This window comes from Lipotes vexillifer, unplaced genomic scaffold (assembly GCF_000442215.2).
Source record: "Lipotes vexillifer unplaced genomic scaffold, Lipotes_vexillifer_v1.1 scaffold740, whole genome shotgun sequence".
NCBI classification, from domain to species: Eukaryota; Metazoa; Chordata; class Mammalia; order Artiodactyla; family Lipotidae; genus Lipotes; species Lipotes vexillifer.
Genome location: NW_006778610.1, coordinates 2,107,119 through 2,127,426, shown reverse-complemented (window position 1 = coordinate 2,127,426; position 20,308 = coordinate 2,107,119). Strand labels below are relative to the sequence as shown.

General features: G+C 33.7%; 1 protein-coding gene across 6 annotated transcripts in view; it reads right to left on the bottom strand.

Moving 5' to 3' along the window:
- SSBP2 (single stranded DNA binding protein 2) overlaps positions 1-20,308 on the bottom strand; it is a 308,775-nt gene that overhangs the window by 67,358 nt on the left and 221,109 nt on the right. For 5 of the 6 annotated variants that reach the window (XM_007451713.1, XM_007451715.1, XM_007451717.1 and 2 more), the window contains one exon: positions 2,213-2,272. The exons of the other annotated variant lie outside the window; for it this stretch is intronic. In XM_007451713.1, the coding sequence (XP_007451775.1) occupies positions 2,213-2,272 (60 nt within the window). The remainder of the gene's footprint in view (positions 1-2,212; positions 2,273-20,308) is intronic. 6 annotated transcript variants of the gene reach the window in all.

Below are 20,308 nucleotides of genomic sequence, written 5' to 3'. Positions count from 1 at the left end.
AAACTTTACCATTTGTTTTTATATAAATCATTCCAATTAATCACAAAAACAGCTTTTCCAATTCTACTTTAATGACTACATAATGAAATTGAAGAAATGTTTTGTTGTTTGAAAAGGTCATGCTACTAAATAGTTAATAGTGTAAACATTGTTTTAGGAAATGTTTAACAGTTTGCTCAAAATTCTTTAAAAAATAGTATAAATGTAAATTATTATAAATTTGAAAGACAGATGTTTGGATTAATGAAGCTTAACTATATATGGGGAGGGGGGCAAAAAAGGGCCACTCATAGAAGAGTACAATTGTTTTAAAATATACTTAGGTAAAGACTGTTTAAAAGTCTTGAGGAAAAAGAACCTGTATCATAACTCTTTATTACCTTTAACTTTTTAATTCCCTCTTTTAAAAATCCAAAGGTTGTTGTTCTTAAAAAAAATTTCAAACAAACAACCTAGACTTACAATTCCACATTTCTACTACTAATCCATTCTTCCTAAAAGTGTCTTTCATTTTGTCAATTTCTTTAGGTGTGGAACTTAGTATCTTATACATAGCAGGCATTTCAACACTGTCAAATGGATGCAATTCCAATAACTCTATGAGATTTTCATTACTCATATGCAATAAATGGAATCAGAAAAATTCTCACATGCTTGTACAAGAAATTCACATTTCCCTAATGGAGATTTTCACAAACCTCTTATATCTACGAACTACATAAAGCTATGAATGGAATGTCTGAAACACCATGAAGACTGCAATGAAAGATACAATTTTCTGTCCTTAGAAAAGGAAAGTTAACAGACTCAGGCACCTATAAGTAGATCTGACTGTAAATACATATAGGTTCACCCACAGAGAAAATAAAACTCCCATATGCTGAAACCCTTGGCATCCGTGCACTTCTTTTTCCTATTTCGTGCCATGTTTCCCTGGCCCTATGTACCGAATGCATTTTCAGTCTGAAGGAGAAAACTCCTCCAGCTGCTAATGTGAGGACTTCTAGCCCTGTAACCATGAGATGACCCAGCACTGCTGCCTGCTTAGAGTTCTGCCTGCTTAGAGGGGGTGAATGTGGGTGCTGGCACTCTTTGCTGTGCATTAGAAGCAGAGAACACCAGCAATTGGGGCACTTCAAGGACACTGCATAATTTCAGTAAGAGGAGAGGAGAAGGAAAACTCCATTTCTATCAAATGTGCTATCAAAGTAAGCACAGCTTTCTTGTTCCGTTTTTTGGTCAGGAAGGAAGTGGAAATTTAAAAAAAATGAAAAAGATTTTATTGTGATAAAAATAATAAACCAGGGTTTACTTTAAATCTGGGAAAATGATGTATACAAAAACAAAGAAAGTGACAAAACAATCGTCTTGACATTAATATTCCATATGGTTAAGCATTTAATTTCTTCTTGTGTTACATATATATGTATATATATACACACACACATGCACGTTGTCTCTATTCTAAACCTAAACTATAAGCTACCTGCAAGTAAAAATTGTGCTTTATTCTCTTTAGAAAATAAATATTTATGTTATTGATAAACTATCTGAGGACGAAAGTCTATGAAATCGCAGAGCTCTTGTAGATAAAGATAGTTCGATGATCTATTGTTAACTATTAATAGACCTAACCCTTCTAGAAGCAGCTAATTATATGCTTGATATGCCACTATAATTGGGCAAAATTGGTATGTTACAGCCATGTTATTGTAACTATATAATATAAAAATAAGCTTAAGTATGTTCATAGAAAATTTTATTGCCATCCTTCACAGTATAATCTGCATTTACCAAAATTATATATATTTTGAAAGGTAGCTTCAAAGTATATGGTAGACTCCAAGGGTCAGCAAACTTTTTTCTGTTAAGATCTAGATAGTAAATATTTTAGGGTTGCAGGCCACCTATGGTCTCCATCATGATCACTCAAATCTGCTACTGCAGTGTAAAAGAAGCCATAGACAATACATAAACGAATGAATGTGGCAGTGTTCCAAGAAAATTTTATTTACAAAAAGTCAGCCAAACTATGGGCTATAGTTTGCCAACCCTTAATGTAGGTTATACATCACTAAAGTAGCATAAAATGGGATGAAGAATAATTTAATATTTTTATAGGAGAGAAATATATGTGACATTTTCAAGATCTTTATTGACTCTTAAAAAAAAAAACAAACCACCAAACTTAAATAGCACACACAAATCTTACCTGGTTAGGTATCCTCAGTGGGGGCCTTGGACCTCCAGGGTACCGAGGTGACATAAAAGGCTATTGAAGTAAAACAAACAAATAAACAAAACAAAAAAACAATGTAAAATACAGATCTGAAAATAAACTGCTTTTAAGAATTTTCGAATTATACAAAACATAAATCAAATTTACTTTTGTGGCTGATTTCAGTAGAATAAAAGCTCTTAAGAAAAATTACCATCCTATTTTTTATTTTGTAGAATATCTGGAAAAATTCCAAAGAAATCATAAAAAAAATCGAAGATGACTAAAGTAACTGTAGCAAAAAAAATTTTTAATGCTATCTAATTGGCAAAAAGTAAGACTAAGAAATTTAGGCAATTGAATCTTAGTAAAGACTTCAGGAAGAAGATCACTGGCTACATTATTATACAAACTGGATTCTGAATTACCCAATTGGGTTATCACTTTCCTCTAATAATTTTGACTGAATTACCCAATTCGGTTACAATTTTCCTCTAATAATTTTAAAGTTGCCAAATTTCTTCATCTTTTCTTTTGTAGTTCCATTTAAAATGGTAAAGAAATTTCTTTTCCAAGGGACATTTGTGGTTAGGAGAGCTTTGGCTTTCTTTCATTAAGGGTTTGTTATAATTCAAAATTGATTATAAATTTTAAAATTGAAATTTCTTTCCATATTTTGAGCCTAGCAGACTATGAGGTGTGTACTTTTTTTAATAACCATTTTTTATTGAAGTATAGTTAATTAACAATGTTGCATTAGTTTCAGGTGTACAGCAAAGTAATTCCATTATATATATACATATACACACACAGACATATATATATATATAGACATATATATTCTTTTTTAAAAAAATTTTTATTGGAGTATAGTTGATTTACAATGTTGTGTTAGTTTCAGGTGTACAGCAAAGTGAATCTGTTATACATATACATATATCCACCCTTTTTAAAGATTCTTTTCCTATATAGTCCATTACAGAGTATTTAGTAGAGTCCCTGTGCTATACAGTAGGTCCGTATTAGTTATCTATTTTTTTTACATCTTTATTGGAGTATAATTGCTTTACAATGGCGTGTTAGTTTCTGCTTTATAACAAAGTGAATCAGTTATATATATACATATGTTCTCATATCTCTTCCCTCTTGCGTCTCCCTCCCTCCCACTATTCTTTTTCATATTATTTTCCATTATAGGTTATTACAAAATATTGAATATAGTTCCCTGTGCTATACAGCAAGTCCTGGTTATTTATCTATTTTATATATAGTAGTGTGTATATGTTATGTTTTTAATTTATTTCCTCTTGTATGCCCTCCTCCAGAAGTCCAGAAGAAAAAAAATGGCCTTATATTAAAACTCAAGTCAATTTATCTTGTTAGATGAATCAGAGGCTGCTAAGATGTGCTGATGCTGTCATCCTGAAACTGTCTGAAAAATATGCTAAAAGTATCATTTTAGTGATTGTCCAATGATGAGTGGAAGGAGAATATTTTTGATCACTCAGATTTGGGCACAATTTTTATTTTTAAGTTTATTCCTAAAATTATTCAGCACTCCATTTTTATAGAAAAATATTTTGTTTAATTATAATACATAATTACATGTAATATAAGCAAATTATCAACTCTAAAGGGTTGAATATTAAGTAAAATATTAAGAATGAATTAATATAAATTAAGAATCAATTTACCAAAGGCTTGGGCAAGCCAAATCTATAGTACTTTACATAATTAAATTCCACATTTATAATGAATTTTCTAAAAATATTTTTAGAAATTAGGCCTGCAGTTCTAGGGCTATTTTAAAAGCAGCAGCTGAAAAATAAAATTCTAGCAAATTTATGTGCTATAGACTTTTCTATAATATCTTTTGGAGGGTCTGACAAACCAACAAGAAGAACTTTAGAATTAAGCAATTTGAGTTTTTACTTGCTGTGTTCTTATATGTTAACATATTCCTAGGAGATCATTTTAAATGGACAGAAACAGTAGATTATTCAGGTAACAGTGTCACCTTCAGCTGATAAAACTTAAGTGGATCTTCCAGTTTAAACATTTAAAAAATGTTTAGTTTTCACACATTTGATTAAAGTTGACTCTCATCATTTCTGAAGCTCTATTCTAAATTGGATTAATTAGTTAACTATACTGTCAACTGAGAAGCTCATTCCAAAACTCACACTCCCTCTGCTACTTTTCTAACCACCTAATTTCGTTTATGAAAATGTCTTATAAATTCTGGACTCACTTAAAAAATTTAATAATTAAATATCGTGTCATTGATTTTGGAATGGTTGCCTTTCTTTCACAAAGTGATGTTTTATGACATAGTCACTAAGCCCAAGTACAATATCAATTTAGTGTTTGAGACATGGAGACATAAAAATAGGTTACTAATAATTCCTGTCTGTAATAAAATCACTTCAAAATGGAATACAAGGTAGACATTGTTAAAACACTACTAAATACTGATAACCTTGAAATGTACCTTATTTGAAACAGGGCATTTGAGATTTGTATGTTCCTCTGAATGTAAAATAATGTTATAGTGTTAATATAAATGGACTATTTGAAAAGAAAAATTTTTTCTCTAATCAATGGCACTGTGAATAAATGTATTTTAACAGGACTGTTGTATTCTCCTATCTGACCATGAGGCCCCATCAAGGGACTACTAAGAGGGAGAGGCAGTGCATGTGGTAGCTGGAACCTGTAGTCCCCTATGGAATAAGATTGCGAGAGAGAAATAGTCTCTTTTTAATTTATTTCCTCTTGTATGCCCTCCTCCAGAAGTTCAAAAATTTTTTTAGCCAAAAAAAAGAAAGAAAACCACTTCTATTTATCAATCTATAGCTATACAATTAAAGCAAAAAATAACAAAAATCTAGTTTAGATAAAAAACTACTACTTTTCCCTAAAATATAAACATTATTATGGTTAAAGCATTTTAATATCAAATTAGTGCTGTTATAAGCTCTTAATATTCAGATTGATTCTTAAGATATCTGGTTAACCACCTAGGTCCTCAGCTGCCTACAGAACCCAAAAGAGTTTTCATGTTAGCAAATGAGAATATTCTACTAATATTCTGTATTTCACTATTCAGAAGTCAATTTGCTTTCAAATATAATTTAAGGTATTACAACAAGTTTAAATTCTTTTATGGTAAAATGCTAATATTATATATAATACTGAAATTATAAAGTATACTTACTGATATTATAAAGTACATCTATCGACAGACCTTCAGTACTCTCTGCGTTGATAACCTGGGAAGAACAGGTTCCTCAAAAGAGCCCTTAGCTATGAAAGTACGCTTACTCTTAATATTTGGGAAAAATTTTTTAATAGTTTGGGCATCAAAATATGTGCTTGAGGGTGTCAGAATGATGAATCAATATTTTAAATGGAAAAAGCCTTCCCCTTGAAAAATGGGCTAAAAAGTTATTTATAATGCGTGTGGACAAAACATTTGACTGGGAGTCAAAGGCCTGGATTCTAGTTTTTGCACCACCACTAATTAGCAGAGGGACCCTAAGTTAAAAACCTTTCAGGGCTTTAGTTTTCCCAACCTTAAAATGAGAGAGTTGGACAAGATGATCTCAGAAGTCTCTTGGGAAATAATAATTTAAAACCCCCATGATACTGAATGTCAGTATTATGACATGGTATGAGTGTGTTTCGTGTTTGGTAATCGCAATCATTGTTGGCTCTGTTGTGGTCATCCATTTACAATGCTTGGTGTCAGTTTATTTATCTCTTGTAAAAATAAAATACAGTGTGTGTGTGAGAAGAAAATAAAAAATAAAAAAAAAACAAAAAAATTAATGCTAGTAGAATAGGTAGTTTAACTCTACAATTTCCAGTTACTTGGAATATTTTTACTTCTTTTTAATATTTCATAAAAGGCCATTTAAAATATAGTTTATACTAATTTGTATTATTTCCTAATTTTGAATCTGCATCCACATAGTGGTCAATTGGTATAATAAAGAATAATACTTGATTCTTTAAAAAAAATAAAAAACCATGATTCCATGTTAATTATTTCCAGCATTACCCTTAAGTATAAAGATTAGCATAATGTAAATAGCTATAAATTTGTTTTTGTTTGTTTTTGTTTTTGTTTTTGTTTTTTTGCGGTACGTGGGCCTCTCACTGTTGTGGCCTCTCCTGTTGCGGAGCACAGGCTCTGGATGCACAGGCTCAGCAGCCATGGCTCACGGGCCCAGCTGCTCCGCGGCATGTGGGATCTTCCCGGACCGGGGCACGACCCTGTGTCCCCTGCATCGGCAGGTGGACTCTCAACCACTGCACCACCAGGGAAGCCCAGCTATAAATATTTGAAGTGTGTGTGGGTGATATCAGTCTATGTTCCTAAGGCACATATATCAGTGTGGGTGATATCAGTCTATGTTCCTAAGGCACAAGCTATCTTTATCAAGGAGCTAGAGAAGCTTATTCCCATGCTTTCCAGAGAAAAAGAAAAACTTAGGTAAAGAAAAAAAATACTCCAACAAACAATGATGCCCTTTGTTCAGATCAAAGGCCAATAGAGAGAATAAAAAAGCTGCACTTACTGATTAAAAGGTATGCTAGAGATTTGTTCATTCAACAAATATTTATTAAACACCCACAAAGGCACTGTTCTAGATGCTGGGACCTATCGGTGAACAAAGCAGATGAAGATCACTGCCCTCTGCTTAGGATTTTTCAAGGTTCACAGTCTTGTAATTAATAGGAGAAACAATGTTCTGGAAAAACTATTTTCTACAGTCCACTAATCTGGAAGAAATAAAACATCCTCTTCACCAAATGGCAAATATCAATGAAAACCCAAAGAAAATAATATTTCAATCTGGTGCCCTCCCTCAGAAGTCATATTACATCATCCCTACTTGACAGAACATGTAGTGCTATCAATGACTAAAAATCAAGGCTAGGCTTTTAAAAAAGTTTTCCAAATTAGGCAAAACTCATGGACAAAGGTTCTTTATAATACATAAGATAAACTGACTAGCACAGTTAGTACCCTGACATATGGAAATACATTTATAGGCATAAATTCTCATTTCTACATGTTTCAGTTATCTACTTAGAATGAATGGGATAAACCAAAGTGCAAGCAATAAAAACATATACAAAGCCAGAAAATCAATAAATATTTGATGACTAAATGAAAGGAAAAAAACTCTAATAGAAATATAAACTAAATGTCCAGCCCATTTCCTCCAAGTAGTCTTTTAGAGAAAAAAATCACAGTCATTTAGAATCATAATTTATTTCAGAATGAACATCATTCAGTCTTAAAGGATTATTATTTTCCATTATATCAAGAATTATTCATGAAATATTAAACTTCTGCTTTCCTAAAAGAGAGATTGTCCTTTATTCTTTGCCATTTCTGCTAGTGGAAAGTACTAGTCTCCCTCTTCTTATTTCATCTTCATAAACTGTTAGTGCTTTATCTCAATTCTCTAAGATTTAGAAGGAACAAGTTCTTTCTCATCTTTCCTTCTCTGAAGATCCCAGACCCCACCAATGGAATTATTTTATAAATAATTTACCCATTCTGAAATTACAGGTGATAAGAACCATTTAAAGCCCTAACTTCTTTTCACATATACATATGATCAAACTGTACATCTTAAATGACACATTGCTCAAATGTTAACTTTACTAATATTTTCTGACATTTTAATAGTTTCCAGAAAGCATAAATATGATTTATCAATACCACAATTTTTCTTGAGATAACTCAGTATTCTCCTTTCTATGCCAAGTAAACGTCTACTAATCCTCCAGGGGCCGGAATGTCACTTCCTCTTTAAGGAATCTCTATAGGCTCCTTTCCCTCCATTTCCTGAGCACTTTGTCACACTATTCTCATAGAGGATTCAGCACACTGCAGCGTAATGTGTGCCTTGATATGAAGGGAACCCACTTCAGAGGAAAGGACATGAAACCAGATCAGAGCAAGTACCTTGTCATGGTAATCAATCCATAAAATAAAACTGATATTTCTAAGAATCCTTAAAATTGATGGCAGCAGTGTATAAATCACCCTATATCTTATTTTAAATATTTCAACATGGCTTTAGAAACTCTTTAAATCTTGGTCTTTAAGAGCAGGTTGATAAAGAAAATTTAAAATCACTAAAAAGTAAAATCTCTTTAAAATGCCAATTTTATACTTAAGCATTTTCTATATACTATATTTTATTTTATGAACACAATTTAGAACAAATCACTGATGAAAAGAAGAATACTAAGTTCTTTAGAATGAACAAATGTAACACTTAGGACAGTTTACAATTCTGAAAATTTAGAAGTCTGAGATATGTTCTACAATTTAAAGTAACTGAACTTTTTCGAGTACAAAACTATTCATGTGAAATTTGCTTCTATTTTTGAAAAACTAGTAGTTTTTAAATGATATAGAAATACACAATTACCAAGTTTGAGAAAACATGAACTTACAAAACAGTCTAAAAAAAAAATACACACTTAAAAAAATGACTTCACAAAACTACTCAAGTGAAGTTTTACAAGTTCTGTATTGTACAATTATAATAAAATCTGACTTATAGAATTTTATTCCAATATACCTTTTTGACACATTTTACAGCAAAAAGTTTTTAGAGTTAACTAGGTCAACCTCCTTATTTTATGTAAAAGAAAACCAAAGACCAAATTCCTTAACTGCCACTTTAGTTTTCTTAGAGCTATATAACATCCGACGATAGTAATACCTTCATAGAATAAAGGCAGGTACACATACTTCATTCTTATGACTAACTGACCATAAATAAATTGCCTGACTTGGCATTTCCTCCTAGGCACCCCCAGCAACCTTGCAACCATTCACTTAATGTAGAATTCTTTACCTTTATTACCACACAACCATGAAAAGCTGAAAAGACAGTGGTATTTCAGGTAATCAAGTTAATTTGCACATAAAACACTAATTAGCATGTGCTCTTGATTCACCAGATGAAAAGAAATTCAACAACTGAAATATAAAATAAATTTAGTAAGCTCTATCTCTCTCTTCTTGAATATTTTTGGTAGAGTTTTGATAATATATGTTGTCTTTAGTTCATTTATTTTTGTTTTTAAGTCAAATACCGGAAGGGAATAGAAGATGGGTTAGGAATGGTGGTACATGGATGTGGTATTATTAGAAGAGTATTATCATTGTAATCAAGCTGTTCACTATAATGTGACAACTTGTAATGAAGTTCTGGAGGAAGGGAAGGAAGCAGTTAGCACATTCTAAGAGAGAATGTACAGAGTCGCATTCAATAAATACTTGGCTGTTTCCATAGTTGGGTCATTGATTGAGTGAGTGAACAACATTGATGGAAGACTATAAACCAGCAAAAGGTGTAATAAAGTTTGGTTCTCTTGTATAAAATCTCACCTGGCCAATTTATGTGTCTTGTTAAAAATAGGTAGTATCTATTGATATTGCAAAGGGTAAGGCACAGTTCTGGCATAGTGTATCTGGTTGTCTAATGAGAAAATGCTTACATGTATAGAGGGGAAAATTCAGCTTGCTTATATAGAATAAATTATGTCTTCTAGAGCAGCAGTCTCCAACCTTTTTGGCACCAGGGACCAGTTTCATGTAAGACAATTTTTCCAAGGACCAGGGGGTGGGGGGAATTGGGGGTGGGTAGAGGGATGGTTTCGGGATGATTCAAGGGCATTACATTTACTGTGCACTTTATTTCTATTATTATTACATTGTAATATATAATGAAGTAATTATACAAGTCACCATAATGCAGAATCAGTGGGAGCCCTGAGCTTGTTTTCACTTGCCGCTCACTGATGAGGTTTTGGTATGAGTCTGCAAGCAACTGATTTATTATGGTGTCTGTGCAGTCAAACCTCTCTGCTAATGATAATCTGTATTTGCAGCCACTCCCCAGTGCCAGCATCACTGCCTCAGTTCCACCTCAGATCATCAGGCATTAGATTCCCATAAGGAGCATGCAACCTAGATCCCTCACATGCACAGTTCACAGTAGGGTTCACACTCCTATGAGAATCTAATGCCACTGCTGACCTGACAGGGGGTGGAGCTCAGGCGGTAATGAGAGAGATGGGAAGCGGCTGTAAATACAGATGAAGCTTCGTTTGCTCACCCGCGGCTCACCTCCTGCTGTGCGGCCCGGTTCCCTGGGGGTTGGTGACCCCTGTTCTAGAGGACCTAATAAAAGTAGGTAAAGAACAAAGTGTTGGAGATCCCAAGATGATACTGAGTTATAATTACAATATCTACATCAACAACATATGAGAGAATTTATGATTTAGATGACTAAGAAGGTCTTGTACTCTCTCCTACTGCTTTCAGGTTTCCCTATTTCTGGGACGTCAGGGTTGAAAATGGTGATTCTTAGGCAGTTTTACAAAGTAACAGTATTTAATAACCACTTTTTGGTATAGAAGGATGTCAGGTTAATTTATGTATGATTTGGAGAAAAAAAAAGTATGATAACTTCCCAAGTTTTTTCTAAAGCAGAGGCCAGACATGAGAACTGCCAGTAATTCAATATAGCAGGGCATTTCAACTGTTTGTCTAATATAGTGCCAGGTGTACACATGAGACCCTGGTCTTCTTGGATTTAAATACATTCAAAGAGCCATAATCCTCAGGTCTCAGAAACATGTTTTAGCTTACATATTTTCTTTCCATTAAGAGACTCAGCATTTGAGTAACATCATATTGTCTTTACCACATAACCATCTTTAGTCTAAAAATCTGTAAGAAAAAATGGTTATTTGCTAAAAAGTAATTTGCTTCCATCAATATTTAGGCAAAAACACAAGATACAAAGCGATACACAGCTAGGAAAAATATCGGTTATCTTCAGTAATTATATTAATTACATAAAGATCAAATATCTACCTTTCTTGATCCTGTGCAGATATGACTTTAGACAGATATAATCTTTCTTCTGATATTTTTCACATACTGTTTTAGGCAGACACAGGGAATAATACACAATTCTGTGTCATAAAAATTATGACAGAATCTTTCAAGGGAAAAACTTCTCTTGAACATAATTTTTTTAAATGATAAATATGGAAGATTATAATTATTTATAGTCTTGTAAAGGTAATAAAAATATGTTCACTATGAGATTTTACCCCAAGCATAAACATTTTCTTAAAAATTAAACATTACTTTTTATTCATTCTGGGTCCAGTGTTTTAGTTAGTCCATTTCTCTTTACATGATTCTCCTATATAGATTTCTATTCTCTATTTTGATATTCAAAATCTCACTTAGAAGTAAATCTTTTTTTCCTTAATTGTGATAAGAGTTGAAGTCATATGGCCATCAATAATATATAATATTGTCAATATTATTTTGACAAAAGCATCACAAAAAGTGTTGTGACTTGTACATTCATTTCTGCCATCGTTCATATAGTAAGACTGTTCACATGTTTTTATTTTTATAATTCCATGAGATGCTTCATAAGTTTTCTACAGAAAAGTAATGAAGCATAAATTATACATCAAATGAATTTCGTTAAAGTTACTTTACAATTCATATATCTTAATTTGTTCAGTTTCTTTTCTGTTTTTCAGGAAAATCTCCATCAGACATTACTGACACCCCAGTGGATAAGACACTCTTGATTAAAACATTTTAATTCCAACTAGTATTAAACTAATTTAGCTCACAAAATGACATACTTGTGCTAGCAATTCTGCTGATAAGCATAAATATGTAGTTTATCTTCCATACATCTTAGATATTCTATCATCAACAACACTTAATTAAAATAATGCATATCAAATATCTGTAAAGTATGAACAGATCAGGTTTCCTAGATGTTGTTTTGGCAAGGCTAATCCAATTCAGCACAGAGTTATAAGCAGGTTGATTCTTCTGATATGGATTTAGTCTAAGCATTAAAATTGCTCATTTCTATTATGGGCCTTTTCAAAAAGATAAGACTATTTCTCAAGCCTTCATTACCATATATCAGATACTGGCTCGTGGCAATGGACTTGTGGATTGTGAATGGGGACTATGCTGCCTTCTGGTCTAATCAACTACAGAAGTTTGAAAAACATTCTATAAAAAACTTTAATGATTTGTTTTAGATCAACTTATATTCACAAATACACACAGATCCTTTTATTTTTTTTTTTGGTGTCTGTGGAACAAGTAGCTGGAGTCCTGCGTAAGCTGAATCTCGCTCTGTGCTGCCTCCCATCACTGACTAAAGTCACAAGGACAGATCAACCCACATTATTAGTATATTAAAAAAAACACTATGGGTATGAAAATCAATATGTGAGGTTTATAACTGAGGAAAAGTATTGGGCTAACTCAATAAAAAAAGAAGCAAAAACAATAATTTTTTAAAACTACTCTTAATTTTTCATTGAAGAATGCAAAAACGTTCCCCTCTTCCCCAACCTTTTCCCTATTTTATATTCATGCTTCCACATAAACTTGTTCTAGATGACAGGGTGGGAGACAAGCACTATAATTTACCTAAATGTACCATTAGGTTAAAAAAAAAGCTACTTTGTTCTGGTACCCTTCTGGTATCTTGATATGCTAGGTAAATTTCTACTGATAAAGCAGTAGTCTTTTCAAATTCACAAGCAGCGATAACATTTGTTAAAGAAACCTGCCTATGGGGTTGGTCTCTGACACAAGTGGCAGATTATATATATTTTTACTTTCTTTAAAATGAAATGTTACACTTCATATTCACTTGGTTACTTACCTGCAAACATGAAGTCTAAAGTTACTCAACTCAAGTCTGAACTGTATAATCTTTTCTACTCAGCAGATTTCAACAGAAATTATTAATACCCCAAAAGTCTGTTTTGAAACTACAGCTTACTAATTTGACTAATGCTAAAAAGTATGAAAATAAGCAAGATGAGAGAATTCAAATTGCACAAAGTGATTTCTCCATCTCCAATTAAGATGCATTTTGAACCACGTGTCTTAAATAGATACAGAATAAATGTACAGAATAAAACTAAGACAAATTTGAGTGGAGAAAATATTACTGATGTCAAAGGTATTTGTAATCTCAGATTATTTATAGAACATAAAAATGACAGAAAACAGGTAGTAGTCACATTTGCAGGCATTCTTAGTAAGTAACTCTATTTTACTCTTTCTTGATAAGCATCCTACTGTGTACAAAGAATATCCGATTACTCTATTCCTTGGCATTATGTCTTAAACTCAAGATTATACCTGATTGCTGGGTATAATAGATGGCACCTGGCAATTGCCTATACTCTCTGTCCACAAGTGCCTCCTCATCTTCCTGCCTTCTTAAAAACAGAACCCTGGGATCCTTGAGCTTCTTGTCTCTCTCTCTACTCATTACCTGGGTGATGTCATCCAGGCTCACAGCTTCCAATATTATCCGTATGCTAATAACTCCCAAATGCGTCTAGCCCAAGCCTCAAGCATAAAACTCCAGATCTGATACGTGCTCCCTACTCGACATCTCTTGAATATCTAATAGCCATCTTAATCTTAACAAGTTTAAACTTAAGCTTCTGATTGTCCCCTCATACCTCCTCTTGCAGTTTTACCTATATAACACGGGTAAATGTCAGCTCCGTTCTTTCAGCTGAACAGGCCAAAAGACTTGCAGTCACCCTTGATTTGTCTTTTCCTCTCACAACACATATCCAAACCATCACCAAAATCTGTTGGCTCTAACTTCAAAATATATCTAGAATCCAGTCACTTCTCACCACTGTTACCAGCCTTTGTTTGAGCCATAATATTCTCTTGTGAAGTTTTGCAGTGACATCCAAATTGGTCTCCCTGCTTCCACCTTTCCCTCTTATAGATGAATCTCAACATAACAGCCAGAAAGACCCTGCTAAAACCCTCCACTCAGAACAAAACCCCAAATCCCTACAATGACTTACAAAGTTCTACTTGATGTGGCTTTCTACTGCCTACGACTTCATAACTAATTGCTCTCCCCAGCCGACACTCCACTATAGTTACTCAGGCATTCTCTTTGTCCCTGGGAAAAGCTGGTCATGCACTGAACTCAAGGGCTTTATACTTGCTTGTCCCTCAGCCTAGAGCACTTCCTTCAGACACCAGATGCTTGTTCCCTCACTTCCTTCAAGTCTTTACTTAAATGCCATCTTCTTGATGAGTCCTGTGGCCGCCCCATCCAGAACTTCCTCAACACTGCCTATTTTCCTTTTCTGCTTCATTTTTCTCTCTAGTCCTTATCACAATCTAACATATCATATATTTAAAAATCATTATTTATTTTGTTTACTGACTGTCTCCGAGAGTGGACTCTACGTTGGATGTGGGTAAGGATTTCTCTTTAGCTTGTTTACTGTGGTAACTCTAGCACAGGGTGGTGGGAGGGGGCCATAAATATTTGTTGCTGAATGTCATCAGCAATCTGAGCCAGTGGTTCTCAAATTTTAGCTTGTAAGACTCATCTGTTAAAAATAAAAAACAAACAACAAAACCCAAAGGATTTCCAGTGCCATTACCCCACCACCAAGAATCCTGATATACTTACTGGGAGGCAGATGACCCCCAGGACTCTTGACAACAGTACAAGAATACACTTGGAGAAACACTGTTCTTGGTCTTTACCCTTTGGATTTCTTACAGGCCATCTAGTGGTGACCATATTCATAAAGAATAGGAGTGGGTAAATTATGGCTCATGGCTAAATGTGGTCCACCACTTGTTTTTGTAAATAATGTTACTGGAATAGCCATGCTCTTTAGTGCACACAGTGTCTATGGCTGCCTTTATACTACAACAGAGTTGAGTAGCGTGACCTCAAAGCCTTCAAATCCTAAAATATTTACTATCTGGCTTTTTACAGAAAAAGTTTGTTGACCTCTGATATAGACAGAAGATAAATTATTCCAGAACACGACCTAGTGATAAGCTATTTTATATATATATATATATTTTTTATGGTGTTTTCTTTTTTATTTTTTTGGCTGCACGGCATGGCATGTGGGATCTCAGTTCCTCTACCAGGGACTGAACCCGTGCTTAACCACTGGACCACCAAGGAAGTCTGATAAGCTATTTTTCAAAAAGCTGAAGGTATCCTTATGTATACTTAAGACAAATCTATCCGACCTATATAGGAAATTTGCAATATATTTACTATTTGATTTATATTTAATAATCCATTCCTTACCTTTAATTCCCCAAAGAATTGTGCCCATTTTTGTTTCTGTAACCAATGTTAAACAAAAAACTAAGACTGTGTTATAAATTGCCTATGGATATTTGCTATACATTTTTTTGTTTCCCAAGGACCTATAATAAAAATAGAGGCGTTCTGGGAAGAATTTTCAAAAATAAGATATTGGTCTAGGATGGCCAAGTTAACTTTTTCATAAATACCCATTTTGATAAATAAACATCAAAAAAGTAGGTTTCTAACAGGAAACTATTTCATTCCCTTCTAACTGAAAAGCCCAAGTAAAGAGTCTAAACCCCTGACACCCTCTTCTTTGCTTGTTGTCCATCTAGTCATCGCTATAGGGTCTTCAGTTGTTTGAAACTGCGATTAAAAAAAAAAACAACACTTACTTAGTTATGCAAGCTGTGCAGTTTTAATTTGTTCTAATAGTTGAGGCCAGAAAAACTATTACCACAACTGCAGGGAAGCATTATCAAAGCCAGCAGCTGTCAGGCACCTTTATTTTTTTAGGCTGCTTTTATCTTTATACTAGAAAAAGACTTGTTCTGTTCTCAATATTCAGAATCTTTGTTCTTTAAAGATTCAAAATTACATTTTTAAGAAAATTAAAGTTCAGTTTTATTTCTTGAACTTTGACAAATAAGCAACCTTCCCCACCTCTACTCTCCAAATCCTGGTGTATTTAATTCTGAGAAATACTATTTTTAATGTGTGAATTTTAAACTATATATATTGATAATGTTAAATGTTATAGTTCAGTAAGTCAGTTCAACTTGAGATATTCAGTATTCCACTTATTCAAATTAAGAAATGATGTACTTACTAATCTTTTGGTTTGTTATCTGAGGTCAAAGATGGTATCTACAACTTCTGGGGAGAAGAAAAGGGAGTTTCTCCTGGCTTAGAGTATTTCCTAATACTAACTTCTGAAACAGACATGATCAGGAGGGATAAGGGGAAAGGCATACCATTGGGAGAGAAGACAATTTAATAATAGAAGATTAATAATAGATTCATAATAGAAGGAAACTGAGAAGGAATGGAGACTATTTAACTACTATATCTATAAATAATAGGGTAAAACAGGTGCTACTGATAATAAAAGGTTGTTTTGTGAAAGTCTGAATAGGAAGAGGAGTATGCTTAGTTATGAAGGTATCTTCAAAATATAGGACTTATGTCCAAAAATGAATCAAATAAATATCTACCTCCAGAAACATTTAACCAGGCCTTGTAAAAACATTTCTTCTTCTTTTTCCTTTTCAGTTTCAAGTGTTAGATTAAATAATTGTTTTTCTCCTTTTTGATTCTCTTTCTTTCAAAATATCAAGAATATTATATTACCCTGAGCTTTGTTTTTGTCTTTGGTGCTTTATGAATGTCATTTATATTGAGTTTTTCTAGTCAATAAGTGTACCATGGAGAAAAGGGGAGATTTCTTTGTATTTTTGTTGTTGTTGTTGTTCTTATTACATTATTACTATGTCAAAGCATTCGGTCAGCTTGCTACAGTGCAGTCTTGCTAAAAATAGAACCTTTGGAAAATATACCCAAACAAGTAGAGACATCGGCAAACCACCACTAGATGGCAAAACCGCTTTACCATTGCTAACATTCTGCCTGTAGAAAGAATGTGACTTAGGAACCTGCTGCAACATATTTTCCACCATATCAGAGTTTTGATCAATTCGGATTTTAAAATATGGATGGCCACTCTAGTCTGAAACTAAATTACTTGGTATACTTTATCTTCAACAAGTATTTATAATCTTATTCATGTCAAAGCCTTACATTTACAATCCATCATCAATGTATTATTAGTTTTCAACAGTTCTCAGTAAAGAAGACAGATCCAGTGACTAAGAATACAGCAAATGTATTAAGATAAAAATCAAAACACAATATAATACATGGTAAAAATGAACAAAAGGCTATACAGAATTCAAAATTAAATATTTACAAGTATATCCCACATTAGTTATATACGCAAAGATATCTACATTAGACCTATTAGAAAGATTACATTGTGTTTTTATATAAAAGTTATAGATGTGTTTGATTAGAGTGATAAAAACAAGATATGGTTTTCTTAAAAGTTTTCTTGTGGTAAAGAGCAGAAAAAAGGAAAAAATAAAGTATTTTTTTTACTCCCCTCAGATTTTTTTGGTTGAAATAAGAAATGCCCATTTCTTTAACGTAGTTTAAGTTATATTAAATTCACAAGAGAAGATTTCTTACTACTCAAATCTAGAAAATTATAAAGCAACAGAGTTAATAGTCTATTTTTTAAAAAACACAAATGAATGAGAACTTTGTCTTATAAGTGCATGTTACTAAACTATTTTGATTATTATACATAAGTGTGAAGAAAATCTAATTGGTTCAATGATTAATGCTGCCTATTCGATAAAACTACAGGAATCAAATTTTGCCTGACTTTTAGTAAGAATGCTATGAGAATGAATATACAGCAGGTTGATGCTTTTAATGCATAATTCAGATTTCTTAGCATACAATGAAACTTTTGAATAATACTCTAGCATAGGGACAGGAGAGTCAGAGTATAGACTTAGTTCTGAGGACCTATTAGGTGTATTCACACCACACCACAGTACTGTATTTTCTTCCACCAAAATTGCCAAACTCTAGTTAGATCAAAGGCCACTTCTACTATCTTCCTACTGACCCCAGTAGCAACACTCCTCAATTTAAGAAAGTTGCTCTAAAGTCATTCACCAGTTCCATGGTAGGTCACTGTGAGAATTTAGAGGGTTTCTTATACAAATTACTCCTTTGATAAAAGGCTCCAAGTAAATAAATGTGTCTTACTTCAAATGGCTTTATTTTACTAAACGGACACCTCCTTTTCCATGTCCAACTATTCCCCTTGATTTTACTTAATTTGATCTCCTACTCAACAATAGAAGCACTCCCATTTCAATTAAAAAAGGTCAAGGCTTAAGTCTGAACCATGCTGATATCTGTCACAAATAGATGTGACAGATATCAACATGGTTGACAGATGCTAATCTAGAGACCGTCTTCCAGGATGGACTTATTAAATGTATGGGGTATTAATTGTAACTATTTATTTTGGAGTTTGAGTTAATTACTATTATTCAAATGCAGTTATGAATTCACAAATTTAGAGTTTGTAATAATTCCACTTGGTAATATATTTAAGTCTATACTTATAATGGAAAAGAGGGGGCTTGTTCTGCAGTGTAAACAGGGATAAAACGAGAATGTTTGTCTATTTAGGAGAACGTTTTCAATGCACTTCTTATGGTAGGATCACACAGTGAGTAGAGCTCAGAACTGTTGAAGCTTGGTGAAGGTTTATGTGTTAATTAAAATTCTTCTTGCTTTACTTTCCTTTATTCATTAAATTCTAATAGGCTCAGTCTTTTCCTGGTCTGGTCCCATCCAGCCATCCCCAAATAAGAACGGGGATTCAAAACTATTTTCATACTCTGGATAATTCTTGGACATCACTATCTCTATGGAACTGGATTAGAAACTGGCGTTTGGACTTGAATTATGATTGTCATCGTGCTATTTCTACTTATAGAAGGTAGCTGCTCTTCATTAACAACAAGCATTGTGGTCAGAATCATGATGAAGGATAGGAAACCGATATTGATACTTAGGAAACATTTGAGTACCCTGATCTCATCATGATAGGTACCAAAGGTAACATACTATTTCTTTTTCAAAAGTTTGATGACTTGAGCTTTCCAATATTTCTGGGAGGCATTTCTAGGGAGACTGGCCATACTTAAGCCTACTGAATAGGGGAAACAAGTATTTAAAAGATTAGCTGGAATGGTCACCCTGGATAAAAAGGAATGACATTTATCATGCTCAAACATATCTAAAACTTTTTCTACCCGCTATCTTTCCTAACTTAGATTAAGACATGAAAAATTTCCAGGGGCCTTAAGTAGGAACCTCAGAGTCATGCTTGATCCCTCCAACACTTTCCCTTCTACCCCTAACTTGGTTAATCAACTAAGGCCTATCAAACATACTAGGCATAGCTTCTTCCTCCCCAGTCCTGCTGCCACTGTTCTTAAATAGGTCCACAGAGTCTCTTTCTTGAGCTACTGTCACAGCCAACCAGCTGACAGTCTGCACCAGTCTCTTTAATGGGTTCTGTTGTTTTTGCTCTTCTTTCAAGGGTCAGTGTTTTTCGAGTCCAGGTGTATACCCCTTTACTCTCTCATTCTGTACTTTATCCCTGGACAATCGATCTATGCCTGTGGATTCAGGTCCTTGATATGATGACAATCCTGCAATTTTTATCTCTAGCCTAGACCACTGTCTTAGGCTTCAAACCTGTATGTTCATCAGCCTAAGGGATATCTCTAATTGGAGGTCCCACAGGAACCTCTTCATCTGTCCTACCTCAAACCTACTCCTCATTCTGTGGTCCCTGTCATCAAATCTCACCTGGATTACTGTAATAGCCTCCTAAGTAGTCTCCCTACTTTCAAACCTGTCCCTCTGCAATCCACACTACACCCTATAACTGGAGTGATTTTTCTATAAACGCAAATATGAACATGCCTCTTTCCTGCTTAAAGTCCTTCAATAGCTTACTACTGCCCTTAAGATCAAGTTCAAACTCAACTAACCTACCAGGCTCCTCAAGGTTACTCTGGAGCCTCATCACCAGCCATTCTCCCTTTAGCTAATTAAGCTCTGTTTTTTTGGAATTATTTGGTCTCTGTCCTTTCTTGTCTGGGTCTTCATAAATTTTTTTCCCTCTTCCTGGAATATTCTTTCCATATCTCTCTGCTTCCTTTGCCTAATTCATCTTTAGATGCCAATTTGGATTTTATTTACTTTTTTTCCCCCCAACTTTCTGGTT